General features: G+C 35.3%; 3 protein-coding genes across 4 annotated transcripts; 1 reads left to right on the plus strand and 2 right to left on the minus strand.

Annotated features, from left to right (window-relative positions):
* Window positions 1-311: 311 nt before the first annotated feature.
* Window positions 312-2,655, plus strand: LOC136814158 (uncharacterized). Its single transcript, XM_067070671.1, has one exon. The coding sequence runs from the start codon at window positions 312-314 to the stop codon at window positions 1,230-1,232; it is 921 nt and encodes a 306-aa protein (XP_066926772.1). The 3' UTR covers window positions 1,233-2,655.
* Window positions 2,656-9,679: 7,024 nt separating this feature from the next.
* Window positions 9,680-22,475, minus strand: LOC136814217 (fibrous sheath CABYR-binding protein-like). 2 transcript variants are annotated; one of them, XM_067070731.1, is made up of 4 exons: window positions 22,229-22,475; window positions 13,817-14,036; window positions 13,099-13,256; window positions 9,680-11,953 (listed from the first exon to the last, which is right to left on the minus strand). In XM_067070731.1, exons 2-4 carry the CDS (start codon window positions 13,992-13,994, stop codon window positions 11,192-11,194), a joined length of 1,098 nt encoding a protein of 365 aa, XP_066926832.1. In that variant the 5' UTR covers window positions 13,995-14,036; window positions 22,229-22,475; the 3' UTR covers window positions 9,680-11,191. The 2 variants fall into 2 exon arrangements, with proteins under 2 accessions (XP_066926832.1, XP_066926833.1); XM_067070732.1 differs by lacking the exon at window positions 22,229-22,475 and adding an exon at window positions 18,600-18,764.
* A 101-nt stretch (window positions 22,476-22,576) lies between these two features.
* LOC136814218 (uncharacterized protein RP689-like) lies at window positions 22,577-26,250 on the minus strand. Its single transcript, XM_067070733.1, has 4 exons — window positions 25,994-26,250; window positions 25,003-25,214; window positions 23,822-24,152; window positions 22,577-23,346 (listed from the first exon to the last, which is right to left on the minus strand). The coding sequence occupies exons 1-4, from the start codon at window positions 26,187-26,189 to the stop codon at window positions 23,333-23,335; spliced, it is 753 nt and encodes a 250-aa protein (XP_066926834.1). The 5' UTR covers window positions 26,190-26,250; the 3' UTR covers window positions 22,577-23,332.
* Window positions 26,251-27,107: the final 857 nt, after the last annotated feature.

Consider the following 27,107-nt stretch of genomic DNA (forward strand, 5'->3'; position numbering starts at 1 on the left):
CTGATTTTGTATTTACTTTGATTTTCTTTTCGGGTGCGGGTAAACTACAATGACAAAGTTTTCTGGTTATATAAAATTCTGTTCTCTTCTTCGTTTCATTCAAACGGCACCGCGAAGATATTACCTACGGTGGCCGAGAGGGGACAGCACTTTTTTTTTTGCTGCGCGTTTTTTTTTTGCAGCGCGTTTTTTTTTTGCTGCGCGTTTTTTTTTTTGCAGCGCGTTTTTTTTTCGCAGCGCGTTTTTTTTCGCCAACGAACCAGCCAGGTTATGAAATGCGGGATTCACTTTCAAAATCATAATAAACAAATATGGCGGCGCACTGCACTGAATGTGGTGTTCCTCTTTCTTTTGAGGATTGCAAATTTTGTAGAACATGTGGTGCTCCTCAAAAACGAGAACAAGGTACTAAAGCCAAGGAAAAACTTACAGAAGAATCAGAAGGTACTTCAACAAAAACACTTTCAGAGTTTACCAGATCCAGAAAAAGAAAGCTGGCCAACAAACAACCACCAAAAACGAAAAAAGCAAAATTAAACGAAGTATCTGTTAAGATTGGTTTGCTAACATTTAAAGATGGAAAATGGAAAAGGCAAGGAAGAAGATTGCCTGTATTGGTTCTAGACCGTGTAAATGCAACAGAATTAAAATCGAAAGCAGTTAAGAAGTTTGCAGAGTATGATCAAAACTTTTGTTCGACAGAGGACTACATACTCCTTTATCATGATTATTCTGAGATGGTGTATATACCTGGCACAATGAAAGCGTTTATCTTATCTGACTATAAAGAAAACTTAGGAGATCCGTACTCTAAAATAGTTTTCTTCTTAGTCCAAGAAACTGACTTGGAAGAGTACACTTTATTCAAGAGATCATCATCAACATCAGGATCAGAAAGTGCTGAAGAGGGCCAAGGAAATGATGATAACGAGAACCAAGAAAATGATGATGACGAGAACCAAGAAAATGATGATGATGATGACACTATTTCTGGAGCTACTTCTAATGCTAGAGATAGAACTTACCAAAATGACTTTTTTGATGATGCTAATGAACTCTATAATAGTGGTGGATATAATCCTATCATCATAGATGGGGATGATGAAATGTTGAATAATGAACACCTTTCTAACGCAACCCCACCACTCCTCAATACGGCTAGTTCTGCTGTTCCACATGAGGTGAAAACCAACGATTTTGCAGAAAGAAATCCACCATCCAATTTGATTTGAATTCTTCTAATGCATGTGCAGAAACCACCCAAGAGAGTAAAACAACTCATTCTAGCGCAAGTACAACAACGCCAGAAGAAGATGATACTCTTGATGGTAAACTTAAATCAATCAATGAAACTTTAAATCAAACAAGTTCTTTCAAACTTGAAATCAGAAGAAATAAGGCTTGGCCTGACACCTTTCAGAAACTTAACCGTGCATTCAAAAAGTCGGTAACACCCTTTGATGTAACATTTATTGGGGAAGACGCTAGAGACAGAGGTGGACTTATAAGAGAATTCTTCACTGTTATTTTTGAGGACATCAAAAAGTATCTCCTTTGTGCTGGTGCTGGTGACGGATATACATTCAAGCATGACATGGAACGCTTAAAGAGAAAGGAATTCTATGTCCTCGGAAATTTACTTGGGTTAGCCATTTTATATGGTTGTGCTGGTCCAAGATATCTGATGCCTGCAGTGGTTTCAAAAATCTTTTTTCAAAAAATCACATTTCAATTCTTTATCCATGATGTACCAGATTTCGAAATTCAGCAAAAATTGATCAAAGTTGATAATTCAAAAACTGAAACTGACTTTCAAAAAGCCATTAATATTGATGAATTCCCAGAACGATTTGATGCTGTATCAAAATCATCAGTCAAGCTTGAAGAGAAAAATAGCTTCATCCAAAATATTATTGAACATTTCATTATTTGCAGATGCTCAGAAGAAATTCTTGATGTAGCCAGTGGAATGGATATCCATGATTTGCATTCTGTTCTTTTATGTCATTCAGAGGAAGTGTTTAGTGAATTTTCTCTTGGGGAAAAATCAAAACCTTCTTCAGAGGATGTTATCAAAATATTTTCAGAAATTGATTATCATAAAGAATCTGAGGAAATCAGAAAATTACAGGGAGATTTTTACTATAACATTACAAACTTTGTCCAATCGATTGAGGACGAGCCATTCATTTTATCAGTCCTAAATATTGACGGAGAAAAGGAAATCAGTCAGAAAAAAGAAGTAACACTGTCTGACTTTATAAAATTCATTTCAGGATCTCGTTTTGTGTTGCCGTCAATGATTGGAAATTGTAAATTGAAGTTTGCAATGCCAGATGAATGTGAAAAAGGTGAACGTGTCTTTATCAGTATATGTCAAATGTTGTTCAAAATACCATTAAATGAGAGATATTGTGTAGACACTGAAGACTTTAATAGAGCCCTATTAGAGGATATATGTGATTCTCCAGGTTTCGGTAAAGAATGAGACTTATTTTTTATGTTGAAATTTCTGTTATTTATTGTTGAATCTTAAGTTCATCAATATGGCTTACTTTTTTTCTCAATAACCTTTTTGAAACATTTTCACTCTATGATACCATCATCTGATGTTTAAAATATAGATTCTTTTCGTTGTTTTTAAAATCTTTATTTATTTGGGACCCTTAAAAATATTGCTTTTTGAAAAGATGATCAATCTTAAAAGTTTTTATTGGATATTTTATTGAATATGTAGTGGATATTAGCCGATAAAAATATCAGCTTTTTAGTTGATATTATTTAGTTCTTCCTTTGTTCTTTATTAACATTACTCTCGGGTGCCAGATAAACAGGGAATCAATATAAACGGGGACGTTTGAATTTTTGTTTGAAATTTAATAAACAGGGGGAGCTCCTAATTACTGGGGTGGTTGGATAATGTGGCCCAAAAACGCTAAAAAGAATGAAAATAGAGTAAGTTTAGGCATATTAGAGCAAAAACAAGGAACTTTTCCTTTAGTAGCTGGGGATTTGGGAAAAAATCGAAAAATTAACAAGCAGGGAGGGGGCGTTTATTCAGCACCTGAGAGTACATTATTGATAGTAGATGGCAATCAAGATGTTCTTTATTTTTTATTGTTAAAATATTATATATCAACCTATGTATACCAGGATTTTAAGAGAGAGAGAGAGAGAGAGAGAGATTTATATTTTTACACTTCTTCTGAAACCTTTTTTCTTGGAAGTGTTTTAGAAGTTTTCCAAGTAGATTTCTGATCTATTTCAATGCTAGGTTCTTTCTGTTGCATTTATTCTTTTGTGAATGTTTAAATTTTTGCTTCATGAAAAAAAAACCTTTGGAAAATGTTGAAGAATTTTAAAGTGTAGTGCTACTTGTTTAGCAACGGTTTCGAAGAGATCAGATAATCACTTTAGATCACTGAAAGATATTTAGTATCATGTTAGGTAACTTGTTTATCATTATCCTTTTTTCTCCCAGATTTTTACCCTGTTTATATTTATGATGACTTTTCTATTTATACTTAGTCCAGAAAGAAATGCCCAAATGTCCACCTTTAACCGGACTTTGTGAACGAATTTTTAGCTAAAACATCCCCCTTCAATTTTTTTAAATGCTGTTTTATGCCTTCTGATATAGCTTTGACGTGCTGTGACAATTTCTAACTTTTAGTAAGCCTTAATTTTCGACAAATTTATTTCACTAAAATGGTTAATTTTTTTACGTCAGCATATTTTGAAGTTCCTCTAAATTTTGTAGTACAAAGCACTGTATTTCATTACAAATTTGAAGATAAATGAATTCTCTGATGACGTCATAGCTATAGAATGACGCGAACAAATCGAAAAAATTATTTTTGGTAATTTTGGCGCTCCATGGAGAAAAGAAAGTTTCGTAAAACTGATGACATATTCAGGATATCAAAACAGAATTTAAAAATCTTCTTTAGATATAGATCCTCAAAGACAGACCATATTTTGCGAAATTCTGACAACTGTTTGTCTAAAACTGTAACGTGCTAAAGCACTGGGTTCAACTTCAGTATACATGTGAAAGTGAAAGGCCCAATTGTAAACACTTTTTTTAAAAGGGCAATGGGTACTACGGATAAGAGAAGGCCGATTGTAAACCCGTGGTGAATGGTGATTGGAATAAGAGAAGGCTAAGTCGTAAACCCATAGGGTGATGAGTAATCAGGACTAGGGAAGACTTAAAATTGTAATCCAAAAGTGATGGTCACTCGGAATAAGGCAGGGCTAAATTGTAAACTTTGGTTGATAAGCCTACGTGGCGATCGTTCACAGGAAAGGGAAGGCTCGATTGTAAACCCAGATGGCAATTTCAGGAATAAACAAAAATCGGAATGAAATATCTAGATTGCAAAAATTCAAGTAGAAAAATTTCGTGGTAAAATGGGGATAACTCCCGAAAAAGAGCGAAATTAAAAATATTGAAAAAACTGCCCCTAAGTTTTAACATGGCGTGTGCCAAATTTCAGCTCCTTAAACCAATTATTCCGCTCTCTACGCTGCCCCAAAGTTTGCGGACAAACAAACTCACAAACAAACATTCTGAGATTCTAGCTCAACTAAAGTTGAGAATAAGAATGAAATTTTGATTAATCAAGCAAGGTCGGTACGGTAAGGTACCAAAAGTTTTTTCCAAAAAATATCTGGATTGTTACAAATAACTAGCGTGTAAAATTTATTGTAGTGGAATTTCAGGAAATTTCAATATTATTAATTTTTCGATTTGACAAAAAATAAGTCGGTTGGGCCCGTAGAACAATAAATTGAATTGGTCTTGCCTAAGATATTCAAAAATATTTAGAATCTTGCAGACTTTGAAAAAAGTTTTACCGGTCGAAATATAAAATCGAAAAAAAATACATTTCGCGGGTTTGGCCTTTTTTCAGATGAATTTCTTTCATTTTCCTAAAAGTTTCAACAAAATTTTCAAAAAAATCATATTTTGCGGGAAAAAAACGAAAATCAATTCCCGCAAGAATTATTTCCATTGGGTTTGAGGTGAGGAGGCCAATATTTGACCATGACCCTCTTGCCCCCCTCCCCCCGTTGACAGGACTCGTGTACGTACGGACTCCCTAGAGTACACCGAAAACGAAAGGGTTAAGGGCGAATGATTGAGCAAAATTAAGTTACTTTGTCTCTAAGTATTTTTGTCTAATTTAAACGAAAAAAGTTTTAGATACTCTTGATTATACACATTTATGGATAATTTGTAAAAATGTCTCTTTAGCTTCTGCCCAGTTTTGTGGGGGATATTGAAAGTTTTCTGATTCTATAACATATCGAAAATACGCATTTAATTCTTCATCTGTGTTCTCCACGACGGCGTTTGACGCTTCTTGAGGAATGTTTCTTTCGTTTAAAAGGTCAGCTATCAAATCCTCGTCTAAATCTTTTTTTCTATCTTCAAAACCGACGGATTCTGGAGCATAAAATAGTATATCTGGAATGCCTCCTTGAGTATCATGACGAGAGCTTCTTATATGATGAGAGTTCCATTCATCTTTTACAACATTGAGTTGATTTTGTAAAAATTTGGAAAATACAAACCACACACATTTCAAATGAACATAATGGCCGAGGATGAGGTTACCATCACTTATGAGCTCCTTAAAAAAGTCAATAATCCAGCCAGTGAATGATTTTTTTAGAAATGACCACCAGTTTTCTATTCTTTGGTTAGATACCGAAGTACCATAGAAATGAGCATTTTCATTCTGAACCAAAAAACAATGAACATCAGCCATGATTCCATTTTCAGTTCCAAGATCGGATCTCAACTTAGCTGGGCAAAATTTAAATCTTCTCACAGTTTCTAAATACTTAGATGCAATTATGACAGGATTGTTATTTGATTTGACTACATTAAGCCAAAGGATCTTCCGGGAAAATCCATCGATACAACCATGAATTGCTAGGCCATAAGGCTTGAGCTTGTCGTACCCATCAACATGCCAGCAATGGTTGGCACCAGGGGAAGAATATGCTCGTCTGTTTAATCGTCGGTTTCGTCTGATCATAACACCCTCAGGATCAAGCTCCTTCATTAAATTCATCACTAAATCCCTTTTTACACTAATACCAAAAGAATGTTTTAGGTGGTTACACATACTTCGATATCCCTTACCTTGGCCAGGCCCTTCCATTTCACGTAAAATTAAGGCTGATAAAGCAGGTACTGGGATGTCTGTAAAACTTCTTGACAGGTTATATGTCTTTAAACGACGTTTCAGTGTTCTTAAGCTCATCTCGATACCATGATATATTCTTAACATGATGACTATTTGGTTGTATTTCAATAAACCTTCATTAAAATAATGTTCAATTATTTCACGTTCATCAGTCACACCTTGCTTTAGTCTCGTCTGGTGACAATAGGTTTTTGTTCCACAATTAGAACAAAATATTGCCATGGCATCATTTATCAAACTCCTACATTCAGTACAATAAACCATTTTGCGTTGTTGAATTGAAGTTGAGTAACACTGTAACACTGGGTGCACTATACAACAGTCTAGCCAGTTCACTCACTTCGCCGGCATTTGAACTGGGTATTTTAAAGTCGTGCAAAGAGTACGCGCTGCGAAAAAAAAACGAGCTGCGAAAAAAAGCACGCTGCGAAAAAAAAACGCGCTGCGAAAAAAAAGCACGCTGCGAAAAAAAAACACGCTGCGAAAAAAAAAGTGCTGTCCCCTCTCGGCCACCGTAATTACCAGTGACGAAACCACACACAAGCGACCGCCGCCAAATGTGATGTATTTTGTAACATTTTTAACTCACGCAATGCTTTGAAATTTTACTAGTCTGAATCGCAGACCTCTATAGATATACTTCTTCAATAAGAAACTTTTTTCGCTAGAGGATAAGCAGAAACCTAAAATTTTACAAGCTTTTGACTAAATATTATTTTAGTGAGTGCGCCCATCATGCTCTAATAAACTATAAATCGTGGTCAATGTAAAAATGCACAGCCTCGAATTTAAACCTGGGGGTATTAGGTTTGCGAGATGACGGTAATGTTCGAGCCAAAGTTTGAAAATCGACCCTTAGAAAGACTGAATTAAATTTTGTCCACTTATGACGTTTTTGTACCCTTGGAGTGACTAATTTCCGATAATGGCAGCAAAAATTTTAAAATATTAGTACATCAAATTTCAAGAATTTATAACCCTTTGAGGGAGTTGATTTTTTATTTTGGTAATTTTGGAACCCTTACAGAAACTCAATTTGCCTTTTAATGGTTTTCGTACCTCTTTTATGAGCTTTCGAGCGTGTGAAAAAGGGACCCTTATGGCTCGCACATACCCGGGATCCATTTTTACCCCCCTCCCCGGATCTAGTCACGATGTTCTTTGTTACTCCTCAAAAAAGTATGATTAAATAATTTTTAAACCACAAACCAGGGGGTCCCCAAACTGGCGTAAAAACCAATCATATTGATGAATATTTCAAGCTATTGTGTGCTACTTTATCAATACTGCAATTCTTATTCAGCAAAAATAAAAGAAACTCATCATTCAAAAATAAACCAGAGCATTTCTACAGACCACAGGAAAGAGATTTTTAGATGAATCTCGATATTCTTATCTGAAATATGAATTCATTTAAAAAAGTATAATCAATCAAGATTAAAATTAATTGAAAATTCCCTAAAATAATGGAGTTCAACAGTCAGTAAGAAATATCAAATTAGCCCTTCTCGACAAAAGCATGGAAAAAGCAAGGAAAAGCTCAGAATAGGCAAATTAGCCAATAATGAAGAAAAAATTGATTTTTGAGCGAAATATTGATATGTTTTTTTTACCAGAAACAAAATTTTTCATGTTATTCTAAGAAACTTCTCCTCTTTAAGATGACTAATCGAAATATCCAATGCAATAAAGTGGAAGTACTGAAATCACAAATCGCGCCCAAACTTTAAATTCTGAAAAACGTTACATTACACACATAAATCTCAACGTAAATCTCAACATATTCAAACCAAAGTAAAAAGATTTGCTGGGAATGGGAAAGTTTAGCCCCTACGCTAGACTATTATTACCTCTCTTACTACTTTTCCCACCTCGAAAATCTGTCCATCCAGAGTGTTGTTACCTCTTTTTTTTAAACTACCCACATCTTAACTATTTCGCTTACAGTATACTAGCATGCTAAACGACAAATATTCTGACATGGTAAAAAATATGAAAAAACAATGAAAGGGACAAACTCTAGTCTACACCTTACCAAGACGACTCCAGTACAGCTTCTAAACCATAAATTTGTACAGTATGTGTCCCCCAAAACGGCGATCAAATTTGAAATTTCTCTCAAATCTAGAGGAAAAGAGATTTTACAAAAATTTTTGCTGCATGAAAACCTTTAACATCTCTACTTTATTTCCTGGAAGTTCTTTTTCAAAATTTTCAATTTCAACAATATTTTTCAATCGCTTAAAGATAGGTAGCTTTTTTCTAATGGCCCCCAAAACGGAGGTTTGAAATTTTAGTGATTTCTCGAGATATCTTTAAGATATGAATACAAAATTTTGACCATAGTTTTGAAATATGATTTAGAGGGTTTTGGGCATAGATTTATTTGATAAAATTTTTACAATATACCCCTGGTTGTCAAAATGCAGGTTTGGGGCCCCCAAAACGGAGGTGTAGTCAAAATTAAATTATTAAGCCCAGTGGTAATAGGGGGAAAAAATATGAGCATATTTGTGTTTTCCCTTAAATTTACGACCCGATGGATGTAAAATTTATGATTTTTATGAAATATTTCAAAATTTTCGATATTGCAAAGTCAAAACTGAAAATTTAGAAATTTTCAAAATGACAATTTGGATTTAACAACGTCTTAATCAAGTTTTTGAAAACAAATCTCTTTTCATGTATTCTCCATTCATGTATGGAATAAGCTGTGAAAAAAAGAATTTGCCGTTTTTGCTGATTCAGCGAAAATTTTTATATATAATGTTAATTTTTTGTTATAAACTATTAACTCAAGGTGATAGGAATAGAATTCCAAGATTTTTTGCTTTTTCGGTTTAGTCAATGCTGATTCTAGGGCTCCTAAATACTGGTTAAGCTTCAAGATGCTATATCTTTTACCCAGCCTCTAAAGTCACAGATGTATTTACATTTTCTGAACGGCATTAGGTGTAGAAAGTTTCCTATACCCCGTTTTCATAACTTATTTTCAATATCCAAGGAGCTAGAGTGAGTTATATGCAATTTTTATCTAATTTTGGTGTTAAAATATTTCTTTTAGACGCAAATATGTTATTTTGAATCTGTCTCAAACCAGCAAAAACATGCTCAGTTTTAAGTATAACCATCATTCTTTCAAAATAAACAAAAATCGTTTAATTCTGATAAATCTACAAGTCAGAATCTTCATTTTAATGAAAACCTCCTTTTTGGGGGCCGTCTCCGTTTTGGGGGCCATATACTGTAAAGCCCGAAGGGCTAGATATCGTGCTTTTGCTGAAAAGTGTGAAATCCTATCTAAGTCACGTGACAGTAACAATAGAATTACAGCAATATTTTTTGCGATATTCACTTTTTTTTTGCTTGAAACAGCTTCGGGCTTTAAAATATATGGTCTAAACGATAGTATGTCTATGAAAACAGGCTAAAGGGATAAAGAATTTTAGAAATTATTTACTAAAAGCACACTTCTTCTTTGATGGTTAAAAATTTTTGAACTTAAAGTACAGATACAATATAAACTTTTTTATAGTTCCATATTTACAACGGTTATAACAAGGCTCATAAAAACTTATGAATTCTTTAACCCTCTCAATTTTTATGAGTTTGCGTTGGCTGCCCACATCCCCTGATTTGATATAGGAATGCTAATATCGTGTGTAAAATGAAACGATAATTTTCTTAAAAAGGTTCAGAAATCCAATGATTGTACACGCTTTTTTTTATAAGAATAGTGTACTTTGGCTGGGTGAGCATTATTCTTCTTTTTCTATTGTTATAAACAATAAGTCCATTGCTCTAACTCTGAAATCTCACCTTGATACTCTTATAAGTTATAGAAGTTATTCTTATAAAAAAAGCGTGTTTTCATTAAATTTGAATTAAAAGCTTGAATGGCTAGAGGCTAATTCTAGCCATTCAAATTTTTAATTCAAATTTAATGAAATTTAAAGACCTCTCGTAAGAAAAACTTACTAATCAGGTAACTTCAAATACTTAAAAACACAACCACGAAGGTAGTTCTCGGGTGGGAATTTTAAACACAATGAGCATCCCTCCCACTGTGAAAATAAAATAAACAAATCCTCTAATAGCATTAGCAAAATATTGTGCTATTTTTTCTATTCCCACTGAATTTTCTGACTTGAAAACAATGGAATTCAAGTTCCCCGCCGTTAAAAAACATGAAAAAATCCTACGAGGTCTTTGAGGAGGTAGCCTGTAACAAACTTTTCTTCGCTGACTGAAAAGATAACACGGTAAGTTTTTTCAAAAAATACTAAACGATCGTGGGCGGGGTGGTACAGGCTAGTGAGAAGGGGATGTTCAAAACATCAGAGGGGATACGTGCAGCCTAAAAGTTTGCGGGAAAAACATGGATCTGATTTTCCCTTTGCAATAAATCGCGAAAATTACCCTATTTCCCCAGACTGATATTTATCATATTTACTGAACGCACCCAAAATTTCAAATTTCATGGGGTATATCCTCCTAAAGGTCTACGAATAAGTCTTTGTTAAGTTTTCAACTACGATTTTTAGTCAAAATTAGAGAAACGCCCTTTCCCAATTATTTGTGTTCATAAAAAATTATAATGTTAAATCAGATATTTACAAAATTTATTATCCACCGATATATACCTATTGACAAACGTACTTTTCCAAAGTAAAGTTTTATAACCTCGTGTCGTTTAGCCTTCATAAATTCAAAAGGGCGTCCAAAAATGGAACACAAAGACCGCGTACCGTTATTTGGATGCTGTGGACGGCTGATGCTACCTGGGGAACAAGTAAGGTCCCAAACTGAACGTTAAACTATTTATTGTCTGCTGGGCTTTAGACAGACAGGCTTCTCACTGCTCATATAAACTAACTCCACCCTATTACAAGATAGAGTCAAGCGAGAACTCCAAAAAGGGAGTCAAAATAGACCATTTCCATTTGTATAAAACTATAACAGCAAACATGTTACTCTGAAGGTTCAGCGGGAGCCTCCGATTGTTCTTCTACAGCTGGCTCACTGCTTTCTGGTGCTGGCTCCTGACTTTCTTCAACGGGGGCTGCCTCTTCACTTTCAGGGGCAGCTTCCTCAGTTGCATTGTCCTCAGATGGAGAAGCCTCCTCACTTGGCTTATCACCTTCATCACTAATCGGTGGTGCTTCTTCCGTATTTTCAGCTGATGGTTCTGGTTCTGTAGCCTCTGCGCTTTCCCCCGTTGCCTCTGCACTTTCTGTAGCCTTTGTACTTTCGTCTGGTTTTGGTTCTTCTTTGAATTCACTATGGTTTTCATCACCAGTTGATTCAGCTGGCTGTTCGTCTGTAGCCTCAGTTGATTCTGACGGTTTATCTTCTGTGTTTTCAGCTGATTCTACTGGTGTTGCTTCAGTTTCATTTGTTTCTGCTGGGGTTTCCTCTTTAGTTTCGTTTTCTGTTGACGGGGTTTCCTCTGTTGTTTCTTGTGCAGTCGTTTCATCAGTTTGGTCTGCAGGAGTTCCTTCTTCTTTAGGTTCCTCAGGAGCAGGGTCTGCTGAGTCCTTAGGTTTTGCTTGTTCTGGCGTTTCTTCTGCATGAGCATCAACAGAAGGGGTTTCCTCTGTTACTGCTGTTTTTGACGTTGGAGTTTCCTCTGCTGGTGTTTCAGTAGGATTTTCTGGTTTACTTTCACTCTCTGCCGTTTCGTTTGGTATCGTTTCTGCCAGTGGTGTTTGTTCTAGGTCAAGACTTGTCACCTGTAAGATGAACCAGAGGTATAAATATAATTGAAATACAAGGAATTTAATGTTGCCTGATATACCTTTAACCAATGAAAAATGAGTAAGTAGCGTCGCTAAAGGGTTATGATTGTTTACACCACTCCACCACAGTGAAATGTCTCTCATATCTTAAAGTTTTAGCGGGAATTCGCTTGGTTTGTTTTAGAGGCAATCTTGAAAATGCCCTGCGCTAGGGAAAAACTTGCTTTCCTTTCCTCAAAAGCCAATCGCACTACAAAGGGTTGATAGGTATATGATGTGAAGGTTAGCTTTAGTTTAGACGGCGGACTTTGCTGAATTGGTAGAGAATTAGTAGGGGGCCAAGCCTGGGGTCCCGTGACATCTTTTCTACGACCTAGCCATTTTTAGTCTATTCAAAAGAACAGTATATTAAAAGATAATTTTGAGAGGGAGGACGCGGATTAGGCCTGGAAAAACTTTTTATGACCAAAATAGTGACGCCATAGGCAAAACTGCAAGGGAAAATAAGGGGTAGGAAAACAGCTGATTTTCGAAAGTCAAAATAAACCAAAATGATTGGTACCATCAGAAAGAGCATGAAAACCTGAGCAAAAAAAATGTATTACAACAACTCTCTGACTAAAACACACAAAGAAATACAGCCGCTTGAAGTTCAAAAACATACCGACGTCATAGTACGATCAAGACTGACCAAGACAAGATTTGACGTCAAATCGCAGTAGAGCTGACAGTTAGTTGGTCTTAAAGCGGCTGCATTTTATTGTGTGTTTTAGTCACAGAGTTGTTGTAATACAATTTTTTGTTCAGAATTTCATGCTCTATCAGATAGTACCAATCAATTTCGTTTATTTTGACTTTCGAAAATCAGCTATTCTCCTACCCCTTATTTTTCCTTGCAGTTTTGCCTATGGCGTCACTATTTTGGTCATAAAGAGTTTTCCCGGGCCTAATCCGCGTCCTCCCTCTCAAAAATATCTTGTAATATACTGTTCTTTGGAATAGACTAAAAATGATTAGGTCTTAAAAAAGATGTCACGGAACCCCAGGCTTGGCCCCCTACTAAATGCAGTCTAAACTAGAGCTTAGATAGACCTTGTTTTGATAGTTTGCGCCAATCAGGAATAAGGTTGAATTCATACCTCGTCAGCATCTTCAATTTCTTTTTTAGCATCTTCAATCACATTGACTTCAGTTTGTTCTTTCGGTGAAGAAGAGTCCGGTTGTATATCCTGCCCGTCGCCCGCTTTCCGTTCTTCCTCCGGTTGAGGACTCTCCTCTTTGATAGGAACGTTCACGTCTGTAGTAAGAATTTCAAAAAAATCATTAATATTTTTTAAAATGATGATTTAAAGATAAGTACGTGAAAGTTAAGAAACCTTAATTAAATCTAAGCAACAGTCTGACACACTTGTCTCGCAGCCCCGGTGAAACTTTTCCCCACGGGGATAAAAATTTCTATCGAAGTCCCAATACACAGGTTGCAAAATTATAGCAGTGCAGTCAAAACATGTGATTACTCGAAAAAGTTCATGTGACTTTATTCCCATGTTACTTGGTTTTTAACTCAGTATTAATAAATTCGAACCAATCAGAAATAAAGGTCATGTAACAAGCACATAAAAATTTCGAGCAAAAGCGTGATTTGACTTCAAACTTTATTTTTGCAACCTGTATATTGGGGTAGAAATTCTGTTGTTCCAACATTCAAGCTCAAAAGATCCAATAGAATCTTTTACATTGAACGACTTGGGATTAAATCAAAGTCAATTTCCCCGGTGGACCTGAAATTAGGTATTTTTCCCTTTGGAGACGAAATTTCGGCCAGATTTGCTTTGTACGAAACAGTGGTTTTACTACCTCTTGACGGCTGTGTATTTTCATGGTTAACAACGGGTTTAATGTTTTCTTGATTTTCGTGATGATTGACAGGTGGTTGATTGGGTTGTTGTTTTGGTAGGTTGCCATTTTCATTATGATTGTCGTCATGGTGATGGTGATGCACTACAACACCTCCTTTGCTTGTACATGAACCCATAATGGTTGATTTGTTGTGGTGTGGTAGGATATGTTACTTTAGCTGGAAAACAAGATGAAAGAAATTTTTACTTTTATGACTTTAACAATCTCTCGGATTCATTCTTCCATAATCTTACTCTCGTATATGTATCCCAAGTACTATTTTTGATAAAGTTAATATCCACTGAGAAAAAATTAAAAAAAAAACAAGTGTCCCAAAGGACAAGATCTGCTATGGAAAGGTAATTTATACGTATTGACCAACTCTCGGTGTAAAAAGTAGCAATTCAATATGAAATTTTAGATCGGTGATTTATTAATTTTTCACCGTGAAAGCCACGGTGACTTGCACGGTGAAAAACTCGATTTGAGATTTGAAAAACCAAAAAAATCAAGGTTAATTGCTTAATTTTTTACTAAGCATGATAAAAACCTCATAAAATCTAAGATGTGCGTGAACATAGTTTTAAGCCCTTTATAAACAATTACACAACTTCTTCTTCAGTTTGGGTGAAAAACCATGGGAATATGCAAAGTAAGTAAAAGAGTAAAAACCTAGGAAAGAGGTGATAATCATAGAGCACTCAAAAATCTAATTTACATCAATTTGAGAAATGTTCTCAGACATTTTCGAAATAATATTTCTTTTAAAACACTATAATTTAACAATATCAAAATACTAGAAGATTAATTCCGCATAATTTTACCTTCACACGGGAAAAAAGAAAAAAACCAAGCCAGTTTTGTTGTCAAGACGACAGAAATATAAGTAAAATTTTAACAAATTTTTTTGATAGCTGAAAACCTTCATAAAATCAAATCTAAAAAATTCTTTTAGATTTTGACATTCGAAGGAAAAAAATCAGTAGGTAATAGTCAATCGGAAATCCGTAAAGAAAGAAGAAGCTGCCATATTGTTTTCTTGGTAACCCTTAGTTACAAAGACTTTTAAAATATGAATTCGGTATTAGGAAATAAGTTAACAAACATATTATGGTAACAAACTTATCATAAAAATTTATTGAATGAGAGATTTAAATATTTCATAAAATATAGAGCTCTCTTGGGTAGTAATGTGCAAATATTTAAAAACTTTCAAATAAAGTTGACAATTCAAAATTCTGGAAATGTTGAAATTCACAACGTTAAGATGCATTACACTAATCTCTCGCACTAATCAACGTCCAACTTGAAAATCCTTATGTGAAAAAAATATTCAAAATTTAATGAGGTATCAAAATATCATCGAAACTATCCATTTAGATAAAAGTTTATTTCAATTCGACTGATAGCGGTTTCATTACTTCCAAAACTTGTGGTCCGAACCGAGGCTCCCAAGAATATATACATCCTTTTTCTTTTGATTCTACGATCAAAGAAAAATGTAGACTGCTATAGTCTAAGACAAATCGCTATCTAAGAAATAAGCCCAAAGGAGAAAGAAAATTCGCAAACGGGCTTTTTTGCCAAAAACAGTTTACAGCCGGTAGAGTTTGCCAGTCTTCGAAACTCTCCCGCCGACTTTTTTCAGTATACCGCCATAACGCCCATACCGCCATACTTTCCCACCTTTACTATCACTGTAACGTACGATAACTTCGATACTAAGTTTCTGTCGAGTCTCGATTATTTTTAGCGCTAAGGAACCTGAAATCTATCATATCCTATGTTTAGGTCAAATGTGGTCTTTTACATATTACGGTAAAATTGTCCGGATAAAAAACGAATACCGAGGAGAATTACGACAAAGCTCTAACCCTCTTTCAGAGCTGAAAGCTCAGCTATTCTTTTGTCTCTATTCCTTATATCAAGTAAGTCATCAAGATGGCGTCATATTGGCTAACGGAAGCACAAAAAAGAAAAAAGCTGGATTGTGACCACCGTGTTTCTTTTTCAGGGTGTTTCCGTTAGAAAAATGACTTTCGCATATCAAGAATTTGGGTTTGCAAACAAAAAAACACCAGGGTTTGAAAAACATCCCTCTCCTGATAAAACACTCAAATCAACAAAATTCACACAAACACGTTTTCTTTTATAAGAACAAACTATATAAGAAAATTAAGGCTTCGATGGCCAAAATACTAAAGAACAAGTTAAGAGCATTTTAAGGATTTGCAGACTCGAAAACATCCGATTTTTTAGGGAAAATGGGTAAAAAATGGTCTCATAATGGAAAAAATAAAAACATTTTAAGACTTTATTTAAACCCAAAAAGTTAGGAACATCCAAAGGCTTCAAAAATTTTAGATGTTCTTTAAAAAAAACATGGTATACTCGAACCAACGTTGCTCAAACCGACAAAACACATCCTTACCCTTTAAAACAATCTCAAAACAATGCTATATCGTACTACACCCTTTTTCAAGCAAGTAATTTAATCCGAACATAAAATACTTTCGAAGACGTTGAACCAATTGACAGAAAATGCAATTTTTGGCAAGATGATCTTGTTACACTATATTTTCAATGTTTGCACTATATCAATTTCTATATTATATAGACAGACAGTTAATTTACTTAAACGAGATATATGTATACGCTGATTACGTAATTTGTTTAAGATATTACCATGGTGACGAACTCTCAAGACAACATGGCGGATACTAGAATGATCACTATTTTGTAATCTCTTTTCGGTTTTGATAAAATCAAGATTTGCAACTTATATATTATACCCCTATCTCTGTGTTAACCTGTTCCAATAAGATCTTAATTCCATCGTGAATTTCCCTTCTTCGACTGCAATAAAACAACACATAATGGGCTATTCCAGAAAAAAATGTTACCCCTATGTTGCCCTATGTTGTTGATGTCTTTTTTTTTGGAGAAAGGTGACCCCCCTGGATTTTTTTTCACAAATTTTCAGGACCTCCCTAAGGTTTTTTTCGTATTTTTTGGACCAACCTGGACTTTTGACCCCGTTTTACTGACCAACATAGGGGGTACAGACTATTTCTGGAATAGCCCAAATTTATCATTTCTCAAAGAGGAGCCTGTGCTGTGGTCTTCTTATGACAACACAATTTTTATAGGAACAAACTATATTAGAATATAAGGCTTAGATGGCCAAAATGTTAAAAACAAGTCGAATACATTTTAAGGCTCTGCAGACCCTAAGCCCGGACCCTAAGACACCCAATTTCTTAGAATAATTGACAAAAATACTCACAAAATGGTGAAAATAAGAACATGTTAAGAACATTTTTAGGCTTAAAACTCAAAAATCTAAGAAGATCCGAGAGGGATCAAAAATTGGATGTTCTTCAAAAAAGCCGTTTAGTAGCGGACCATTAAAAATGACAGTTAAAAAGAGAACGTAAAAATCCTTTTGAAATACTACGTGTACCAAAAAACTTACTTCAGTTCATTAAAGATTATATAAATAAAATAACAACAAATCAAATTTGAGTCCAACAACTTTTTAACAATGACCAACAATAGCTCCAGAAAAGGTTATCAAATTAAAACGTTTTTAAAGGTTTTAAAGTGTTCCCGTTTCATATCAGACACATATTTCATATCAGGACAGACAGATTCTCTCTAAGAATTCCGGTTCTCTATCTGTGACGATAAGAAACATCAAACTGCGGAGTTAATGATTGCTAATGGATTTATTTGAGCTGTTGATATTTCATATCAGGACAGTGTCTGCCTATTGTTATATTATGTTAAAATAAGCAAAAATTGTTTTTCTTTTCCTTTTCTGACCAATCTTGCTCCACATACGTGTCAATCCAATGTGAAAAAGCTTGCGAATTAAAAGTGATGAGTAAGCAAACGATATCACTCTGATTTAAAAACAAAACCTTTAAATTATCGGCCCAAGGATATATCTTTCAAATTAAAAACACACATTTAACAAAATATAGAACAAACAGTCAACACAACCGTCCACACATCTCTCTCTAAAATGCTGTGTAGAACTGAACAAAATACTCGCAAGAGCAGGAAGTATGCTATATAGACAAAAGTGTCATATTACCCACAAAAACAAAAAGTTGAAGTCCCTTTCGTTTCAAGTGTACAAATGAAAGACAACGGTCGGCATTTTGTACTCAGTCATTACAAAGGAATTTTCTAGTTCTCAGCATTGGTGACCTCTGAAGTTCTGGGGCGGATGAAGTGTTATAAGAAGGTAAACTAATTCGACTGTTATTTATGTGGAGTGACGATATAACTTGAATGAGATAAATTGCACTGGAAAATGGATACAAAAAATATATATATCAAAATGTGGTATCCACTACGACCGTCCGACACCTTGGATTTACCTAGTGTGATGAACTTTCTTAAAAAAGATGCGATAATCCATATATATATATATGGAGTTAATTACACTGGAATTACGGAATTATAGTTGATATCAATTAAATTTTTATAAAATAGCGTAACGTAAGAATTAATATCTACGATTAATATCTACTCTAGGTAATCCGGGGGTTGCTAGTAGGGTTGGAGAATGTAGCCCAGCTGGCACACAACGTCGTTTCAACGTTTATCTAATCTTCGCAACGTCCATGTAACGTTGGAACAACGTTGTGTGCCAGCTGGCCGGGTATTTGCAGACGAGACCTAATCTCAAAACCCTTAGAGAGGCTTTGAGAGATCAAAAACCGACCCTTACCTTATCCTTCGCACATACCAAACACCCGTCTTTCCCCGTGAGGTAGTCCAGGTAAAAAAATCAAAAGTACCAGGATTTAGCACCTAGAGTGCGAAAACTATCAACAAATCTTCAAAATAAACATCTAATGTCACTTTAAAAACTTGAGAGAAACTAAATCAGAAAAAAGTAATTATAACTTTGTAACTTTCCGTACAAAGACAAGAATTCTTCTAAAGTTCAAATTGTCTATAAATATTTTATGAACCATAACTTATTTTTAAGAAAATTATATATCATCTCCTTTAAAGAGATATTATACTAATAGCTGTGATTACCCTCTTTATTACGCCATTCAAATAATCGCGAAAAATTAAAAACATATCACTCGAAGATAACAAAAAGAGTATTTGAGATTTATGAGAGATGTGAAATCTCATATCAAACAAGTCAATTTGAGATTTCGAGAAAAACCAATGCAAAGTTTAAACAGTTCTGTCTATAAATCCCTCATCTCTCAAAATCTCAACACAAAAAAAAACATACAAAGACACATAATGAAAAAAAAATCTCCCATCAAATGTTTATTAACGGTTACCATGGCAAATAAAAACATAACGAAAGTGTTAATAAAAAGTAGCAATTTGAAGACCATTATTTAATACTCTTATTACTTTTAGTTTTTTTTTTTCATATTTTATTTTTATATGGGATTGTTTTGTTTGTGTGTTTTGTTTTTGTCTTATAACGTTACGTTGACGACCCGTTTGAAGCCTGAAAACTTGATATTCTCAGGGGATCTTATTACTGCTCAAAGATCAAGCCCCTAACACATTTTTTTTATAAGAACAAACTACAATCTCGGACAAAAGGTTTGAAGACATTCAGAAAAATCCCTCCCTTCAATACTGTTTGTGGTGATGCCGTGTGACCATCCCACTACTACAACATTGGGAGGGGGAGGGGAATTCTGGCCATTTTATAGATTTTTTTTCAATTTTGAAAAGTCTACAACCTTTTGTCCGGGATTGTATTTGAGAACAATCGGCGGGCTACAATATATATCAAAAAAAAGTTAAGGCTTCGTGGACTATTAAAGCACCCAATTTCTAAGGAAATGAAGTTGTCGAATTCAAAACTGAGGGCTTCGAAAACTTTTTGGATGTTCTGATAATTAAAGAAACGTGTTGATCATTGTCACATTAAAAAAAATCATAAGTCTTTAAAGCCTTCAGATGTTGACTCTCTCTAATTCGATCTTCAACGGGCCAAAAATTTTCTTTGAACTAGAGCAAGATTCGAAATATAAAGAAAGCAATTCAGAACTATTGATAAAGAAAAAGTTTAATAACTGAATCCAAAAACTAGCGAACCCAATCACAACAAGCAATATGCTGAATGGACCTACCTGATGATTAAAGTTAGATAGCAATGCGAAAAGAAAAATGAAAAAAATCAGTCAGAAAATATAGCGTTTAGCGAAAATACACAACACAATAAATTCATCATTGATTGTTGATGGGGGAGAGGGAAGGGTTGTAGGGAAATAATAAATAGGAAGTTCTGGTCGCAAAAATCAGTTTTATTGACAATTGAATCATGCTTGATAATGAGCATTGTTATGAATAATGTTTTTGTGTGAAAAGCATAGAAATATAAGTAAACTAAACCGGAAAAAATTTTTTCTCAAAAATACAACTCGGCCATGTTTTGAGCATTGCGAATACGCATCTTTCTGCAAAAAATCAGAAAAAAATAAAAATGAAAATTCGAGAAAATATCAAAAAACCGATTTTTCCGACATATTTCCGGCATTTTCGGCCGGAAAAATTTTTTTTTTCGAAAATCGGGCTCTGTCACATTTTAGGTATTGTCATATTGCATCAGTGTGCAAAATTTCATAAACAAATATAAAGTACAGCTCGAGAAATTCAAGAAATACTGTCTTTCCGGCGAAAATAGGTTGTTCCGGTGACTTTTAAATTAGTTCCGGCTTCAAAAATCAATTTTATTGAAAATTGAAACATGCTTAATGGTGGGCATTGCTATTAATAATGTTTTTGAATGAAAAAATAACCAATTATATGGAAAAAGCCCAATGAAAATCCAGAAAAACGGCGATTTCCGGCATATTTCCGGCATTTTCGGCCGGAAAAAAATTTTTCTCAAGAATTGGACTAGGCCATGTTTTGGGCATTGTTAATACGCATCTTTGAGCAAAAAATTAGAAAAAACTAATGATGAAATCTCGAGAAAATCCCAAAAAACCGCTTTTTCCGGGACATTTCCGGACCTGGCGACCGGAAAAAAATTTTTTTCGAAAATCGGGCTCCGTCACATTTTGGGTATTGCCATTTTACATCATTGTGCAAAAAATTAGAAAAAACTAATGAGCCGATCCCGAGAAAAGCTGGCAACAGACGAACGAACGAACGGACGGACGAACGGACAAGGGTTAATTTAAAGGACTACCTTAAGGTAGGTCCAAGTCCAAAAAATCAATTTCAAAGATCATTGCTGAAAATAGCTCAAAGCAAATGCTCGAATACCACTTAACTCTCAGATACCACTATCAGAGAGCCTAGTGTAAAAACTGCCATGTAGTACACATCCATCAACCCACACACTTAAATACCCATTTCCATCCAACATACACAGTATAAAAGACAAATCCAATAAAATGACAAATCCGACGACAATATTGTAAGGGTACGTAAGTAGCTCAGTTTCGACCCTTTTTGCTGGACTTACTTGTACCAAGATGAAAACAGGGTCACCTGCGACACAGGCCCACCCAATTGGACAAGTCCGAAAGTTTTAACCCAGGGTTCATAAAGATGCGTGCTGAAGTTGTGACCCTTTGATAACGATGTTCTGAAAATTGACGAGCTTTTCAGGATTTTAAAGATCATACATACCCCCTTCTTACAGACACGGAAGGATTTTTTCAGCAAGTGGGGATAAAAATAACGGGCTGAAACTTGATATTCCTATATTTTTTATGGCTGGGAATTTCAATTCTTTTGTTTTCAAGTCATTGGGGATGGGGAAAAAAGCATTATTTTTTGCAGTGAGGATTGGTTTATTTGATTATTTTCAGTGGGACAAAAATTGGAGGATAATTTTCCACCGGGGACGATATTTTGGACAATTTTTCCAGTGGGTCTATGAGAAGGGGGTGTATCATACATCCTTATTTTGGATGGTCCAACAAATCATATTTAAAAATCTGTCTGGGTGAGCAATAATTTAGCAGGCTACAATTTGATCATTCCCAGCTGGCACACAACGTTTTTTCGACGTTTATCTAACGTTCACAACATTCATATAACGTTAGATGAACGTTGAAACAACGTTGTGTGTCAGCTGGGTTGGGTTTGTCCATAAAAGACGTTTGCGGATTGGGCTCTTTCAGAAAAAAATTCGATATAGGGGGTGGATGACAGGAATTTTCAGATAAAAAAACACTTGGAAATCCAGTCAATTTTTAAAAGTGCTACGGAAATTCCGCTCAATTTTTTATTTAAACCCTTGGAAATTCCATAGAATTTATCAAAATCTTCAAAAGTATCGGAAAATCCAGATTGGAAATCCAGTAGGGTCAATTGCTTTTGTATAGGAAATCCAGGAATTTCAAAAAAACATTTTACCTCGAAAATCCGCTGTCGTCCACCCCTGTGTAACGGTCTTTAACTGGAAGAGCCAATTTAGGTTTGTCGTTGTTGATTCTGGATCCATACAGTTTTCAACAATGCCATCATATTTTGCACGTTCGTTTTCTGTAATCCCCATACGACACCATCTTTTGAACTAAATGCTTCTGTAAGTTATTGTGATATATGGATAAAGTATAGCTTTTAACTTTTCTACATTGTATCTTTTACTGTAAAGTGAAAAAAAGATGATCATTATAAAGAAACAAGCTACAAGCATCTGATTGAATGCAGATGAATGAACAGATAAAAACCTATATTCTATACTATATAGACAAAATACGCTTGGACATTCCGTTACCATCTTCAGATTAAAGAAAACAATAGCAAGAGCATTGAAAAATGCTAAAATACAGTGTTGTACTTACAAAATATTCCACAAAAATAAAAATTGCATAAAATTTGACAAAAGGGAGGAGCTTTGTTGTGGCTGAACGATAATTGCTGACTCAAAGAAACGTTTTCATGCATATACCAATTCATAACTCAATTGTTATTCCATCTACATACGCTTCATAAATCAAAATTTCCAACCGTTTCTTCTAGAAAGGTACCTCCGATTTTTGTTTTTATTACAACTTTCACTTTCAATTCACTTTCACTTTCAATCAAAATGTCGAATTTTAAAATTTTTCTAACTCAGGAGGAACTGAAAGGGTAATTCCATGTCAAGTCATCCAAAATTCAAAAAATCTTGACATCGTTACCTCTCTGATTTTCTTCAATTTTTTACCAGACGGAGATATCCATGAGAAAAGACAATCCTGAAAAATTCACCTTTTAACTCCCAACAGATCAGTTTTTATGGCACCTCATAGTTTTCACCCTTCTCGTCGATTCTTCTCTCTTTTAAAGTTTCATAAACGATCTACGTATTATCAACAAAGTCTTACGACTTTCTGCTTTTACTATAGGTGGAAATACGTTTGACAGCATCCAGTCGCTGTAAGGCTATTCCTAAAATTCATCATCACCAACATCATCATATAATCACCATTATTACCGTCATCTGTGACGTTCTTCTTCGATGCTGTCGTTATCTCATTTCACATTATCTAGTAAAAGAATAAACACTTTTCCTTAATCCAATTGGACCAACAAGGCGTACTCTAGGGTACCTGATAGCCGGGGTGGGGTGGAATAAGCGGGTTGGAATAAAAATGTGCTGGGTGGAAAATTTTTGAAGAGGCTAATACAGCTAGCTATATTAGGGCAAAATAGCGGGGGCGGACGCTTATTAGGTAAGTGAGAGTAGTTTTTATGAAATAGCTTTTACAATTCGATGTAAAGTGGCTATTTTTGGCGTTATAACAGGGGCACTTTAAAAATTCTTTTTGAGTCATTCGACAAAATCAAATCCACACGAAATTTTTTAAATGTTGATTCGCTCCGAAACGAAATGAAGCCATTCCATTGGTTAGAAGTGACGCAAAACTTGAATGTAACCAATAGAACGGCTTCATTTCGTTTCGGAGAGTAACGGAATCGTTACGTGCAAACATGGTCTTAGAGCAATAATTCATTTCTTACCTAAGTAAAAGGGTTTGGCAGGCTCCAATTCAAACGATGGTATAACTTCAGATTGCATTGACGATCTCGTATTGTGATCGTAATCGTGAGTTCGTGCAACTTTCAAACAATCTTCACCATAACTACGGTGTAAATATCCCATAGGATCGCACGGGATCATGAAATAAAAATCACCAAAAAGACATGGTTTCAGTGATTTGATTTCAGTGTGTTTGAACCATTCGTTGAGCCAAAATGTTCGCGCTCGACCGTTTCGTATTTCAACACGATCGGCTTTATCACTATCTTGCATAATTATGACGTCACAAAATGGCAGCCGACGATCGTTCACCTGAATATAAAAAGAATTCGATTTCAGCTTAAAAACAACTCAGGACTTTAAGCAAAAATATAGTCAAAATGTGACTTTGAGTCTGAGCCCTTAAGTGAAGGAATTACATAACTTTATAAGAATGACACAAAAAGGCATATCCAGGTTCAAGTCTTTGAAAGATTTTTCCATGAGCATAAGCTGAAATCGATGTATGAAATTCAATACAGTTGATGCTTTCTAATTCGACTTTAAAGGAGGATTAGATTTTCATCGAATAAGGGAGAATATCGAATAGTAGAACGTCGTTTATCAGACGATGTTGTTGAAGATGACTTTCAATATTATCGAGTAATGGAACTTATCGAATAGTAAAATGTCGAATTAGAGAGCGTCAACTGTAGTTACCAAAAGACATATATAATGAGCTGTTTTAAATATAAACCCCATGTATAGAAAATATTTATTAACACGGCTGTTTTTCTTTGTTCAGTATTTTCATTCCACAATCGGCTTAATTGCCATTTTGCATAATTATGACATCACATGGCGTCACAAAATGGTTGTCTATAATGAATGTGTATGTGTGTAACGAAAAGAATTCTCTGAGAAATCAATTGATGGGGATTAAAAATTTCTAGAATTTTCTGAAAAATATATTGGTGGGGATTGAAAATTTCTGTGAGTGGTCCTATTTCTCTAGTTAAGAAAGTTTAGGGTGTAGTGCCAAGAAAAGGGGAGTCCTTTATAAGAAAGAGGGGAGTCCTTTATAAGAAAGAGAGGACAGGCATCTTTCTTCACAACTATATCACCAAGAGAATGCCTTCACTTTTGTAATGGTTAATTATTGAAAAAATATTATTAGAATAACCTCGTTGTTGACATTATTTTCAGAGGGTGTTGATTCCGTCTTGTGGTACATGACATAGCCTGGAAACGCCTCTTTAAGGATGATGCCTTCCTCCAAAAGAACATTTCTTAGGGAAAGTAGCCTTTCCTCGTCTTTTGCCATTACGCTTATATCGAGATCATCGTCCCAGGGGATCAAACCTTTATGACGGACACATCCCAGTAAAGTTCCGCCTAGATAATCAAAATAAATGCAACAGGTAGTACCGATTGTATAACGAACGAACGAACGAACGAACGAACGAACGAACGAACGAACGAACGAACGAACGAACGAACGAACGAACGAACGAACGAACGAACGAACGAACGAACGAACGAACGAACGAACGAACGAACGAACGAACGAACGAACGAACGAACGAACGAACGAACGAACGAACGAACGAACGAACGAACGAACGAACGAACGAACGAACGAACGAACGAACGAACGAACGAACGAACGAACGAACGAACGAACGAACGAACGAACGAACGAACGAACGAACGAACGAACGAACGAACGAACGAACGAACGAACGAACGAACGAACGAACGAACGAACGAACGAACGAACGAACGAACGAACGAACGAACGAACGAACGAACGAACGAACGAACGAACGAACGAACGAACGAACGAACGAACGAACGAACGAACGAACGAACGAACGAACGAACGAACGAACGAACGAACGAACGAACGAACGAACGAACGAACGAACGAACGAACGAACGAACGAACGAACGAACGAACGAACGAACGAACGAACGAACGAACGAACGAACGAACGAACGAACGAACGAACGTGAATTTGAAAAGGATGGCACTAAAGACTTTTGCTATTCATCATGTCGTATTGAATAATTAATAACTCCAGTCCAGTATCAAAACAATGACAAGCTTTAGCAAAAGGTCTACTTCATGGGTTAAGAGAAGAATTTAATTATGAATTCTCGAGATACATTACATGTAACCCAGTATGGTAGCTTATAATTTTGAAAGATCTTTGAGATGATTCTTCCCAAGTGATAAACTCTTCCAACTGTTAGCTCATCAGTTGGTTTATATTTATTGATTGGCAAATGTGAGGTGATCTTGTCTTTACACTCTGATTCATCGAATAAGCTATGAAGTGGATCATTGTCTTCATTTTCACTTTGCATCGTGTATTTTGTCTTGAAGTTTTTTTTGTATGCGCCACTATTAAAGAAAGTTTGTCATAGTTTTCCATAGTTATAGACTACACAATAGACAGCGTTAGGCTTTTAAGCTTTACTCTTGGTCTATAGGCACTGCTATAGGCGGCCACTAGTGACACCCACCGAGAATTGCTTATTAATAGGTTTAAACATAATAGACAACTTTCGTAAAAGATGTTTATCAATAGAGATTACAAATAAATGAATGTTTAAAACACAGCTAATTGGCTTGGGTTTCGAAACTGTCTATTGTTTCAATAAAACCTCAGTGCGCATGCGATTTATCCGGATAATTTCAATATTCAAAAAAAGAACAATGCTCATATCCCAAAGAGTAGGAGTTTTACACTCGAAAAGAAGGAAGATATGACGTAGCCTACCATAGTTATTAATTCTAAATTACCTGATTGGGCTCTTCTAGAAAAAAAATTTACATGGGGGGTGGAGGATATAACAATTTTTAGTGATTTACCCCCCCCCCCCCCGGACAGGGTCACTTTTGGCCCCCCGGACAATCGGTTTTACCCCCGGACAAACATCTGCTGACCCCCTGGAAACACCAAATTACCCCCGGACAGAGCAAGTTTACATCCAGGACAAGGCAAATTTTGATGATTTTTTGCTACTCACCAGACAATATATCCTCCACCCCCATGTAAAATTTTTTTCTGGAAGAGCCCAATAATGAGGTCTAGACTTTTACTAATTTTCAACATCATCAATTTATCAATTTCTCACTACCCCTTCATAGCCATTTTAATTTCTTCACAATATGAACAAAGTCTTTGCACAAAGCAATCTGAATATGACAGCAAACCTACAGGCCAATCTCGCATTATTTCTACAATATATGTAGATATGTAAAAATCCATAAATCTACAA

The sequence above is a fragment of the Clytia hemisphaerica genome, unplaced genomic scaffold (assembly GCF_902728285.1).
Source record: "Clytia hemisphaerica strain Z4C2 unplaced genomic scaffold, Clytia hemisphaerica genome assembly, whole genome shotgun sequence".
NCBI classification, from domain to species: domain Eukaryota; kingdom Metazoa; phylum Cnidaria; class Hydrozoa; order Leptothecata; family Clytiidae; genus Clytia; species Clytia hemisphaerica.